Here is a 13,726-nt window from a genome sequence, read left to right on the forward strand (position 1 = left end):
AACCACCCATGTGCCATCTTCCCATGCCGTACTTGGGCCAGAATAAAAGTGTACAGTGGCCCACATTCGGTTGAGTGCTGGTTTGTTTGGCCTGTTTTTGGTTGACATCTGGCATTGTGATGGCTTGGTTGTGGCCCACTTTTGGCAAACAGGAGCGGACCGCCCAAGTGCCATCATTCCATGTGATATGTGGACCGGATGAACATGTCAGGTGTGGGCCAGATATGGGCCAAAAGAATTTTGCTATCTGGGTTTGTTTTCCTCTCCCACCAGTGTAAAATATGGCCGACATTAGCAGATATCAAAAAGCAATTTGCATCATTCATATGGTAGCCAATTTTGATTTACGCTCAGCAAAGGCCTGCAGAGCAAAGAGACAACTATGTCAAAAGACATCAAACAAATAATATAAAATATCCACCAAATCTGTCTTTGGACATGTTGACTGACAACCACTGCTGCAGGTTAAATTTCTCAGTGAGGTGTAATCCAAGCTGATAGTAAACGAACAAAAGTCCATAATGACCTTCTTGTTTTTGAAACAGTAACCTCCTGAAAGTTGGCTGTTGATGTGCCCCAGAAGGGGTGCAATGTTTGACACAAAGGCACTATGCCATTTATTGTAGGCTACTCCTTTAAAGCAGCAGGTCAAAGTGTTTACTTATTCTATTAAATATGTCAACATGTATTGGATGGATTCAAGGTTCTTAGAGAATGTATCCTATAACTTTGGTGATTATCTAACCTTTCCTCTAGTGCCATTATCAAGTTAATTTGTCCCATACTTTGGTTTATGACCAAACTTCTGCAAAACGAATGACATTCCCATCAGCCTCAGCTGAACTTTATGTTTTGCACTAATTTACAATTTAGCACACTAAAATAAGATGATGAAAATTGTAAACATTATACCTGCTACAATTTGGTATGTTAGTGTTGTTATTGTGAGCATTTAGCTCAAAGCTCTACTGTATCCAAGTAGAGGCTCACACAGGTGCTGCAACAGAATTTCTGACTGGAATTTTTACTCGTTAAAGCAAAAATTCCAAAATTAACTGGTTCTTGTGTTATCATCATTAGCTCTTGGACTCTATCTATCTATCTATCTATCTATCTATCTATCTATCTATCTATCTATCTATCTATCTACATACAGTACATGTGAGTGTGTGTATACACACACACACACACACACACACACACACACACACACACACACACACACACACACACACACACACACACTCCAGGCTCCAAAGTAAGCTCCAGAAATAGCTTCGTTGTCAGTATGTTGTTCATTTCCTCCGTTTTGTTTTGTAAATTGAACCTCTCAGGACTGCTTGCAGGGTTTTAGACTTTTTTGTTCATTTAATTTGGACTGAAACCCAGTTATTGTCAGTCTTCTCTCTCTCTTGCTTTCATTGTCACTCATTCTCAGTCTTTCTTCTTCACTGAAAAGCAAAACAACCAGCTTTGTCTCTTGAGCTTTCACTGTCTCTCTCTCTCTTACCTTTCTATCCGTCTGTGTATATCTCTCCCGGGACACAGCATGCCAGCGGGTGTTGTCACAGCTGAAGTGTTTTGAGAGTGAAGCATGATGGGAAATGTCTGTCTGTCTGTTGCTGCTATATATATATATATATATATATATATATATATATATATATATATATATATATATATATATATATATATATATATATATAGTGCTGAATAATAAAAATATAAAATATTTAATTGTGATTAATCGCATAAATGTCATAGTTAACTTGCGATTAATCGCAAATTAATTGTACATTTTTATTTATTCTAAATGTCCCATTAATTATCATTTTAATACTGTCATCAACATGGAAAAGTGGATAGGCTTGCTTTGTGCAAATGTTTTTTGGCCCCTTTGCCTTCACTCTGCAGTCCAGCTCACCCCAAACCATCTCGATTGGGTTCAGGTCCGGTGACTGTGGAGGCCAGGTCATCTGCCGCAGCACTCCATCACTCTCCTTCTTGGTCAAATAGCCCTTACAAAGCCTGGAGGTGTGTTTGGGGTCATTGTCTCGTTGAAAAATAAATGACCGCAAACCGGATGGGATGGCATGTCGCTGCAGGATGCTGTGGTAGCCATGCTGGTTCAGTGTGCCTTTAATTTTGAATAAATCCCCAACAGTGTCACCAGCAAAACACCCCCACACCATCACACCTCCTCCTCCATGCTTCACAGTGGGAACCAGGTATGTGGAATCCATCCGTTCACCTTTTCTGTGTCTCACAAAGACACAGCGGGTGGAACCAAAGATCTCAAATTTGGACTCATCAGACCAAAGCACAGATTTCCACTGGTCTAATGTCCATTCCTTGTGTTTCTTGGCCCAAACAAATCTCTTCTGCTTGTTGCCTCTCCTTAGCAGTGGTTTCCTAGCAGCTATTTGACCATGAAGGCCTAATTCGCGCAGTCTCCTCTTAACAGTTGTTCTAGAGATGGGTCTGCCGCCAGAACTGTGTGTGGCATTCATCTGGTCTCTGATCTGAGCAGCTGTTAACTTGCGATTTCTGAGGCTGGTGACTCGAATGAACTTATCCTCAGAAGCAGAGGTGTCTCTTGGTCTTCCTTTCCTGGGTTGGTCCTCATGTGTGCCAGTTTCGTTGTAGCGCTTGATGTTTTTTGCGACTCCACTTGGGGACACATTTAAAGTTTTTGCAATTTTCCGGACTGACTGACCTTCATTTCTGGCCACTCGTTTTTCTTTAGTTAGCTGATTGGTTCTTGCCATAATATGAATTTTAACAGTTGTCCAAGAGGGCTGTCGGCTGTGTATTAACCTGACTTCTGCACAACACAACTGATGGTCCCAACCCCATTGATAAAGCAAGAAATTCCACTAATTAACCCTGATACTGTAAGGCACACCTGTGAAGTGAAAACCATTTCAGGTGACTACCTCTTGAGGCTCATTGAGAGAATGCCAAGAGTGTGCAAAGCAGTAATCAGAGCAAAGGGTGGCTATTTTGAAGAAACTATAATATAAAACGTGTTTTCAGTTATTTCACCTTTTTTTGTTAAGTACATAACTCCACATGTGTTCATTCATAGTATTGATGCCTTCAGTGAGAATCTACAATGTAAATAGTCATGAAAATAAAGAAAACGCATTGAATGAGAAGGTGTGTCCAAACTTTTGGCCTGTACTGTATATATATAAAAACAATATTACTGTGGCTCACCTTTACAACAGGCCAGTAGTGTGGCTGCCCCAGCAGCTTGACAACAGCTGGGATACCATAGTGCAGCCGTACTGCATTCTGGGCCAGCTCGGCATCCTGGTGGCGTGATGTAAGGTGACGTAGGGCACAGACCGCTGGCTCAGCAACATCCTCCTTCTCTCCAGCACGAAGGACAGCATGGATCAACGCCTCCACACCGCCATACTGAGTCACCAGAGTCTGAGGGGTAACAGGTTAAGAGAATGGAATAGCTCATGTGGAATACAGGTGTGCCGTGAAGCTTCATTTGTGGTATGAAAGCCACTAAGTATAACACAGAAATTGATTTCAAAACATGGAGTGGAGAGAAAACAGTGACAAATAAATGGTATGTGTGTACAGTGTGTATAAGTGTGTGTGTCTTGGCTTGAAAGCAATGAGAATGCAGTCAATATCAGTATGATATATTGCTTTTATAAATTGATTTTCCTCAGGAGTGCAGAATGCAGATTGTCTAAGGTGAAGAGTATACAAAGAAACTACAATCTTTCATTAATTAAATACTGAAAGAAATATATTGGCTTCTCCTTTGGGTCTTTTCTTTTCTTTTCTTTTCTTTTCTTTTCTTTTCTTTTCTTTTCTTTTCTTTTCTTTTCTTTTCTTAAAAATTCACATAATGCACATTGTGAAGGCCCACAGGAAGACATCAAATTGTGACCAGCTCTCAAAAGCTCTGCATGTCACTCACATTTTATACTACAGCAGTTTATGGGAATGTAAATTAAGATGTGTACATACACATTAAGGCAACATCCATAAATATGCATTCAGAAATGAATAAACAAAGTAAAAAGTTTATGTGGAGTCAATGAAAGCTAAGGCTGCTTTCACCTACAGTTTTTGATTTGGGACAGACCAATTCTGGTGTGTTTGCCCATTTAGTGCACTTTGTTTGGGCTGGTCTGAAATCTGTCAGTCAAATTTTCATCTGGATCAAACCAGGCTGTGCAGTTGCAACTGAACTCTAGCGTATATGCAATTGTAGCATGGATTCAAAAGCTAAATTACTGTTATCCATTGGCTGACCATCAATTGTCGAGGAAACAGTCTACATAAATTTTACCTTATTTCTGAAAATGAAGTCTAGTTTCAGTCATAACTTTAATTGATCATAATAAATTACTTCATGAGTTCTTTTTGACATCAGAAAAGATAAATGAACAAATCAGTTAAGTAGCATGTAGCACTCATGATGAAGGAGGACGTCACAAAAGCTGTCCAATAAATGAGATACCTACCTCCTCTAGATTTGGTTGAAAAGAAGGCTGTGTGAACACAAACTGGGCCAGACCATAAAGCTAACAATAAATCTTTTTTCCTTTGGTTCAGACCAAATTAAGGTTTTAGGGGGTGGTTAGCTGGGTTTAATGACAATACATTGAAAAAAATATATCTGCAAGCAGCGATTCTGGGTTCAAACCCCTTTGCACCCAAAAAAAGGAAGCAAAATTAAAGCATCATCAAGTTCAATTTTAGTTAAGCAAGGAGTGAAGTCAATCATATGATTTTTTTTCATCATCACAAAGCCTGCAGCATTTCAATAGTAATGCACTCAAAGTTCTGCCGTTTGCCTCACTTTAATAAGATTTGTATGAAACTCAGTGGAAATGTTCAAGAGGTAGGACAGGATGTCTTTAGTGAGTTTACTCAGGACTTCATTCTCTACCATCTAAGAAAAGGTGTTGCAGCTGCAGATTAATACCCATGGTTTCGGAATCACATGTTCAACTATCACATACAGAATAAAATGGAAATGTTCAGATAACCACAAACATTTGACCTCTCATCATTGTTACCTTGTTGCGTGAGTTATTACAGGTGAGGTTGGACAGGATACCAGTTGCACAGGTCAACATGTTGACATCATCTGAGCCCAGCTGGGTGACCAGTATCTGCAACAGACCATCTAACCCCTCCTGCAAAGACAGACCGGGGGAGACAGACGAGCAAGAGGTCAAATGTTCAAATCTGAGCAGGGATAACTTGGCTTAAGTACAGCTTCCGCACAGCAGGGTTATGAGTAACACTGTGTGACGACTCAGCCATTGATAGTAAAATATCAATATAGTTATAGTTATTTCCATCTCATATCAAATAAATGTAACCAATTGCTTCACATCTTTGTTCACATGATGAAACACTGGATATATGGTAATAGCAGGTCTGCAAACTCAAGTGGGCTGAAAAGACGTGCTGTGAAACCTGCAGTTGTTTATGTTAAAAAAAAAATTACTTTTTTTTACAATTTGAACATGGGCGACTGTGGCTCAGGTAGAGCGGGTTGTCCACTGAAGCTTAGTTGTTCAATCCCCAGCTCCTCCAGCCCAAAATTGCTCTGTATGCTGTATTTTGCAAGTGGCAACACTTTTTCACCATGATCAACATGGAAATATCCATGGGATGGGATTACCTGTTGCTGCACCTGGAATATGGAGAAGACAAAGGGAAAACAGGGTCTTGGGCCTGGGTTGTGGAGGAGGATGGGCTTTTCAATGGAACACTAGAAAATGTAATATCGTAAGCACCTCCTCCCCACTTAGGCAAATCAGACCATATCCCAGTGCAGCCTCTGCCCACCTAAAGGAAGAAACTCAAAACAAGGCAGACCAATATTGTGGACCAACTCAGGTGACTATAGAATACAGGAAATCCAGGTATTCCCTCCAGAGAACTATTAGCACTGCTAAGACACAACACGGGGACAAAGTGAAGTCTAACTACCAGGGCTCCAACTCAAGAAACATGTGACCTGGACTAAATTCACTAATATCATATGAAGACCAAAGCCCTCTGCCAGAACGACCACCACCCAGTACTTCCTGTACTCACCTCTACCAAACCTAAACCTTGATCAGCTCCACTTTCCGTGACTCACTGGATCCACTGCAGTTTGTATACAGGCCAAACAGATCAACAGACGACACCATTGCCCTAGCCGTCCACACTGCCCTCTCCCACCTGGACTAGAGAAATACATATTTGGGATTGCTGGTGACTTTAGTTCAGCATTCAGTACCACTGTGCCCTCCAAGCTCATCAATAAGCTCTGAGACCTTGGGCTCAACACTGCCCTGTTTGTGGATCACTGCAAGGCCACTGTTACGCCCGGCCTAGGGGTGCTCAGGCACAACAGGAAAAAAGCCCCCATCTTCCCCAAGTCCCAAGTAGCCACAGATCCAGAGCAAGTTTTACTAGTGATTATTATATTTATTTACAAAAGAAAATGAATGAACAGAATGTTCCAGACTATAATGGCTTCAGGGTGGTCCAAGGCCAAAACAACAAACAAAACAATTCTAACTGGGGAGGATATAACTTACCTAACAAAAGAACCAAAAGACATAAAACTTACCTCCCTAACTAATCAAAACAGGAGAGAAGAATAAGTTTAACAAAACTGCCTGCTACTGTGCAGCAGTGGCCTATCCCGGAAACCCGAATGTAGTTACAGTGATTTCTGGGGTTTGCGAACTTCTATCGAAGGTATGTCCGGGACTATAGCAAAATTGCTGCCGCATTGACCAAGCTAAATTCTACCAAAGTGAAGTTTAGCTGGTCAGATGAGGCAGACACAGCCTTCAACAAAGTCAAGAGGCTTTTCACCTTAGCTCCGGTACTGGTACAGCCTGACCCCAACAAGCAATTCATTGTGAAGGTGGATGCCTCGGAAACCGAGGTGGGGGCAGTGCTGTTCCAATGGATGGGTGCAGAAAACCGCTTGCATCCCTGTGCTTTTTTCCCTTTCGTCTCTCCCCTGCAGAACAAAACTACAACGTGGGAAACCAGGAACTGTTGGCCGTGAAACTAGCATTGGAGGAGTGGAGACACTGGTTGGAGGGAAGTGAACAGCACTTTATAGTGTGGATGGATCATAAAAACCTGGCATATATCAAGACAGCGAAATGGTTGACAAGCCAGGTAGGCCCTGTTCTTTAATCGATTCAACTTCTCTCTGACTTACAGACCAGGATCCCGGAACACAAAAGCCAGAAGACCTTAGTCCCACATTGCTGTGGATTTCCTCACTGGTTTGCCTCCCTCTAAGGGCAATACTAGCATACTCACCATCGTTGACCACTTCTCTAAGGCTGCTCACTTTAGTCCCCTCCACAAATTCCCATCTGCTTTTGAGACTACTGAATTGCTGACTGAGCACGTTATTAGGCTACATGGTATTCCTGCAGACACTGACTACGTTTACAAACAGTCAATATTTGGGTTATGGTCAATATTCCGGTTTCTGAAACATTCGGAATAACCTGTTTACATGCGTGAGCAAACAGGGTTATTCCTGTATACTTGGTAATTGTAATCAATTGGGATGTCCCGATCAAAACAACGACACACGGACGTGTCGACGCAAGAATGTCATGACGCAATGCGTGTCATTTCAGTTACTTCTTCCTGTATCTAAAAACAACAACAACAACAGCAGCACGGCAGATAATGAACAACCCAGGGCAGTCGCCTTCGTTTGCGCTTTGGTGCTGGTACTGACCCACCACCAGTACTTTACACTATTCTGTCTCACTTTCTTCATTAATGGAAGGCAAGAACGTGAAGAAATAGGAAATGGAGCCGGAGCTGTGCCATCCATATCCATGCTACCTGTACTCAAAAGACCAAGATTCCTTACGAATAGAACATGTACAGAACACAAATAAATGTTCCGTTTGATGGGGATATTCTGATAGGCGTACACATGACCAAATATTCAGATTAGAAAAGGAGTAACCCAGGGGTCATATTCGGGTTTTTAAAAACCCTTTTCAAAAGGGTTATTGGTGTTTACATGGCCGTGCACAACCGGGTTACTGCTGATATTCTGGTTATGAAAGGGTTATGTAAACGCATTGATTGTTTCATCTCAAGTCTGGAAGGCTTTTGCCAAGGCCTTTGGGGCCATGGTCAGCCTTACCTCTGGTTATCATCCCCAGTCCAATGGCCAGACAGAGAGGACCGACCAAGACCAGGAGAAAGCTGAAGCAGTGATCGACGGATCGGCACAGGAATCCAGCCCCTCCCTACCAGCCAGGTCAGTCCGTTTGGTTATCCACCAAGAATATCCCTTTATGGACTGATTCCTGTAAAGTTTCCCCAGATATATCGGTCCTTTTCACATTGGGAAAGTAATCAATCCTCAGTCTGTCACCCTTGATTAGAGCTCAGTATATAAGGAAGACTCTCAGCTTGGCTTGTCGTCGGATTATCCTGATCTCTTCCTTGAGTTTCCAGAGCCGGTGCTTAGTGAGTATCTCCAGTTGGTTGCCAGTTGCTCTATCTGTTTCTGTATTTTTAGCACATTTCCACTCTTTGAGTGTGCCTTTTGTTCCTCACATTTTTAATAAACTTGTTTTCTTTTTACTCTTGTCTCTGGTCTGTATCTTGAGTCCAACCACTTCTAAATTAAGGCAAAGCCTAACAGAGTCAAGCAGGCTCCCTTACCTCAACCCTTACCCACAAAGTTGGGAGCATGGAATTGTCCAAAATCTCTTGGTATCTTGAAGCATTCAGAGTTCCTTTCACTGGAACTAAGGGGCCAAGCCCAGCTCCTGAAAAACAACCCTACACCATAATCCCTCCTCCACCAAACTTTACACTTGGACTTGTCCATGAGATCGCTAGATGGTAAAGCGCGATTTGTCCCTCCAGAAAACGCGTCTCCACTGCTCTAGAGTCCAGTGGCAGCATGCTTTACACCACTACATCTGATGCTTTGTGTTGCACTTCAATTCAATATTCCTTTATTCGTCCCTCGAAGGGAAATTCACTTGGTGACGTATGGCTTGGATGCAGCTGCTTGGCCATGGAAACCCATTCCATGAAGTTCTCTATGCACTGTTTTGGGGTAATCTGAAGGCCACATGAAGTTTGGAGGTCTGTAGCAATTAACTCTGCACAAAGTTGGTGACCTCTGCACACAATGTGCCTCAGCATCTGTTCACCCTGCTCTGTCATTTTACATGGCCTACCACTTCGTGGCTGAATTACTGTCGTCCCCAATCACTTTCACATTGTTATAGTACCACTGAATATGTGGAATATTTAGGAGTGAGGAAATTTGATGACTGGACTTGTTGCACAGGTGGCATCCTATCACAGTACCATGCTGCAATTCATGCTTCTCACTCCTGAGAGCAACGCATTCTTTCACAAATGTTTGTAGAAACAGTTTGCATGCCTTGGTGCTTGATTTTATACACCTGTGGCCATGGAAGTGATTGGAACACCTGATTTCAATTATTTGGATAGGTGAGTGAATACTTTTGGCAATATAGTGTATGTCTCTGTAGGCAAAGTGGGACATCACAGGTTGTACTCTGCTCCCCTAGAACTAGACTTAGTGCTTCTGACATTAGGAGCATTAATAGTAGTAGTGGTAGTCGTCGGTGAACCAATATATACCTGTTTTGTTGCAGCATCTGACAGATTGCGGAGTGTCCACAGACAGTTCTGGATCAGACGCTGACTGGAACCTGTAAGATGTTGGCCCAAAGCCTGCATACCACCTAAACACAGATGTGAAAATACATTTAGATATTATACAAACATCTATACTGAATGTTCTACATTATTGCTCAGTGATGTGGACATACCAGCCTCTACTATGGCTGGCTTGTTGCTGGGACAAACAGACAGCACTTTGAGAACGCGGCTCGTGGTCCACAGTAGTTTCTCATAGTTGTAGTTCCTCATAATGAACACCAGACCCTCTGGACCTCCATTTGCTAAGATGATCAGCTGACAAGAAACAGGAAGTAAGATGCATATTTCTTTATTGAATGAGTTGACACAAGAAGGACTTTCTACCTAATGTCAAGGTCCTCTCCTCACCTTGCTCTCCTGGTTGCCATAGGACAAGAGCTGCAAACAGTCAGTGGTGATGGCCAGAAACTTGGGATTACTTTTTTTCAGTAAGGGAACCATCCTCTGCAGGCCATCAGCAAGACGCACTGCCATCTTGGCTCCTTCTTGGTGCAGCAGCAAATTGTGGAGGGTAGTGATGGCATAAAATAAGACTGATTCCACTGGAGAACTGCTTAAGTGACATAAATAGATGAAGAGAGAAAGAAAATGATACACATATTTCATAAAATTAACCAATATTATAGGGGATTAAGAAATGTATGATTATGTGTATGTTCTGCACAAGTATATATCCCATTGATAGTCTCGGAAAAATGGCCAAGAAATCATAAATACTGCCAGGGTATGTAAACTTATGAGCACAACTGTACCTGGAATGTATACAATCCAAAGTTCACATTGCAACTGCCCACTCCTGGGTAAGTACACCTTGAACTAGGTTTGGTTTTGAGTGCAGTAACCACAAACACAACACAACAAAAGTTAATTTAGTTAAATGGAACTTCATTTTTACCACTATGACCATCAAGACATTTTAGCATCACATTTAGCATCACATTTACATGGATATCCAAAATAAAAAATCTGGGCCCTGTTAAACCAAAGAAAAATGTCCCTAGTTGTATCAACTGTCCATATGTGGGATTTCTCTGAAGTTTCAAGGACCTTTCAAGTCAGTGTCTGAAGACCATGGAGGAAAATAGTCAACACTGAGTTCAGATTAAAAAGAGTTCTGATATGTGTGTTTGAGCTGGTGCCAAAACATCATGGGTCCATCTCTTGAGCATGAGTGATTATTGGACTCTGTGCAGGTTCCTCACCTCACCAAGGGATATTAAAAGACAATACCCACCCTACCACAGCCTGTTTACCCTGCTGCCATCTGGAAAGCAGAGAAGTATTTGCTGTAATACCACCATACTACAGAGTAGCTTCTCTCCTCAGGTTGTTAGACTCCTCAACTCATGCTTCATACTCCACCATAAAAAAATGTATTTTATTTTTATGACTTATTTATTCATCCATCTATATAATTTCTAGTTTATTAGTAGCATAAGGGGACTAAAAGTAACACTTCTCATATTAATGCATATTTCCTATTTACACACACACACACACACACACACACACACACACACACAGACTTCATTATGCAGAAGGTTGCAGAGGGTGACAATGGCAAGGAACAAAACAGCAAGGGTGAGAGTGTGTATTAATAGGCAGAGGTGAAGAGGGACAGCGTGAGAAAAGCTTCATGTTGATGGCATGAATGGAAACCACACACACAGCAAATAGGCTGCTCTCCGTGAAGCTCTCTTAGTATAGATTTGTTTTATTCAATTTCCTGCCATTTTCTGTGTGAATTAAGCTCCCAAATCAATTATCAGTGTGAATAATCCTCTGTTAAGCCTCAGTGTTAGGGATTAACTCTGCAGCCCTGCCTGGGCATTGGAAAGGCCCCAAATTTGGTGCAAAAATTAAAGGCTAGCCTCGTAGTGTCACCTGATACAGTTTTCTATTGGCCTCTGGTTGCCATATTGGATGTAGCACACTTTCAATATGTCATCGCATGGCAATCTGAAAAACTTGAAATTTCGCTCACGTTTATCTCTGCTAAACTTTGTTAAACTACTGTATGCTTCATTCCACATTATAATCAGGAACACAAACTGGATGAATTGCAGAGTTTACACATTTTCATTGTTTGTCCTACAATATCCATGGCTAAAGCAGCTATAAGCAATACTTTTGTTACAATGCATCAAATGAAAATGTGATCTGGAGAGGTCACTCATAGTAATGAACCTACAATATATTCTCAGCTTCACAGAACTGTTTTGGATCAGTTTCATTTCTCTTTCGTCTCCGTTATAACATTAAAAGAATTAATAATAACAAATAATGACTCCAAATACAAGAACTTCACTGTAGTTTTTGCTCGCCATATCTTCAGTTTCAGATATCTACAATTAATTTTGTCTTAGTTTGAGATATCCAAAAAGATAATCAATATGTCTTTAATATGTGCTTAATTAAAGTTTCAAACCCCTTTCAGGATTAGACAAGGATAACTCTGTGTATTGTCTACCATTTTATCTACAATGTCGTGAAATTGCAGTATGAAGTCCTTGAAGGCAATAAGTATTCTGTTTTATGCTAATGATGTTGTCCAGGGGCCTCATTTCTAAAACTTGCTTATGCACAAAACCAGGCTTGAAAGCTGCGTACGCAACTTCCTACGCAAAGGTTGTGATTTATAAAAATAAACTTAGCGTGAGAATGTGCACACCAGTACGCCAACTTTGATGCTTGTGTATGAACATTTTGGAGACAGGGGGAACTGGCGGTGCAGATGGTGAGGTGGTGAATTGAAGCCAGATTGATCTCATACATTTAATGTCATCACATATCAGACTTATAGACCCGCGTAATCATAAACACCCAAGTCTGCAGTATTATAGATGTGTTCCTTTAGTGAGCCGTTAGGCCTACTACTGTATGCACAATGTTCATATATCATACTTCCATCTTCAAATGATACAGAGCGGTGGATGGCACTGATGGATTAGTATTAATTGTGACAAGGTGTGTAACAGTGCGCTGGCACTGCTGGAAGATCACGCAAATGGTAGGATCAGGATGGAGAGAAGTTTTAGGGACCACGGAGATTTCCTGGCCCATGATGATGACTGGCTAATAAGCCGATTTAGATTCCCTAGAGCGGTGCTCTTGGATCTATGTGCTGAACTGGGCCCAGTGTTAGATAGACCCACCCGCCGGAACCGCGCCATCCCGTACCAAGGATCGAGGCTATCTTGGTGTCCAGCGGTGTGGGCTCGGGTGCGCCCTTGCCCCCACCAGTAGCAGATGCGCTTCGACAGTGCCATGCCACTTTCTTCTTGGCCTCCACCTTCACATCCGACCACTTCTTTTTAATTTCTGCCTCAGAACGCTCACTGCGGTGACGACGTGCTGCACTCATTTTTTTTTTAAATTTTATTTGTGACGCCATTACTGTGACCACCAAACAAAATATCCTTACTGACTTCCACCTCACCCACAAGCACCTCGATTTCAGTCTCCGTAAAATTTCTTTTTCTTTTCTCTGCCGTGATCGAACGTAAAATGCCACTGATCAGCAGGCATATTTATATGCAAAGACATTCATGAGGTACTTTGCATTGACCATTCATGGTAAAATGTGGGTGTGTGGAGGGCGGGATGTGAGGTGAATCCACCTGCACAATCTTACTGGTGGACTGTGATTTATAAAGGGAAAATTGCGTGCGGGTGTGAGTACGCACGGTTTTTAATATTTTTTGGCGTACGCCATTTTCAGCTTTTGGGCGTACGCACACTTTTAGTGTGGATTCTACGCAATGTTTTATAAATGAGGCCCCTGGTCATTAGTAAACATGACATGAAAAGCTGTTGTTTATTTTTAGTATCAGTAAATGTCTTCATCTACTGTGCACTTTTTTATTTATTGTTTAGTGTAGTGTTAGGATATGTCTGTCTTTATTCTTTGTGCCTTTGCACTTTACTGCTTACTTTAGTGTCAGAAATGTCTTGTCTCACCGTGGAATAGTGGGAAATTACA

General features: G+C 41.7%; 1 protein-coding gene across 2 annotated transcripts in view; it reads right to left on the reverse strand.

Moving 5' to 3' along the window:
• LOC139344040 (junction plakoglobin-like) overlaps nt 1–13,726 on the reverse strand; it is a 218,134-nt gene that overhangs the window by 41,244 nt on the left and 163,164 nt on the right. Inside the window, exons 6-10 of one of the 2 annotated variants that reach the window (XM_070981948.1) lie at nt 10,093–10,294; nt 9,855–9,999; nt 9,664–9,767; nt 5,055–5,174; nt 3,220–3,438 (exon numbers count right to left, since the gene is read on the reverse strand). In XM_070981948.1, coding sequence (XP_070838049.1) covers nt 3,220–3,438; nt 5,055–5,174; nt 9,664–9,767; nt 9,855–9,999; nt 10,093–10,294 — 790 coding nt within the window. Of the gene's footprint in view, nt 1–3,219; nt 3,439–5,054; nt 5,175–9,663; nt 9,768–9,854; nt 10,000–10,092; nt 10,298–13,726 lie in introns of both variants that reach the window. The other variant, XM_070981946.1, reaches the window with a different exon arrangement.

Source organism: Chaetodon trifascialis, chromosome 15 (assembly GCF_039877785.1).
Source record: "Chaetodon trifascialis isolate fChaTrf1 chromosome 15, fChaTrf1.hap1, whole genome shotgun sequence".
Lineage (NCBI taxonomy): Eukaryota > Metazoa > Chordata > Actinopteri > Chaetodontiformes > Chaetodontidae > Chaetodon > Chaetodon trifascialis.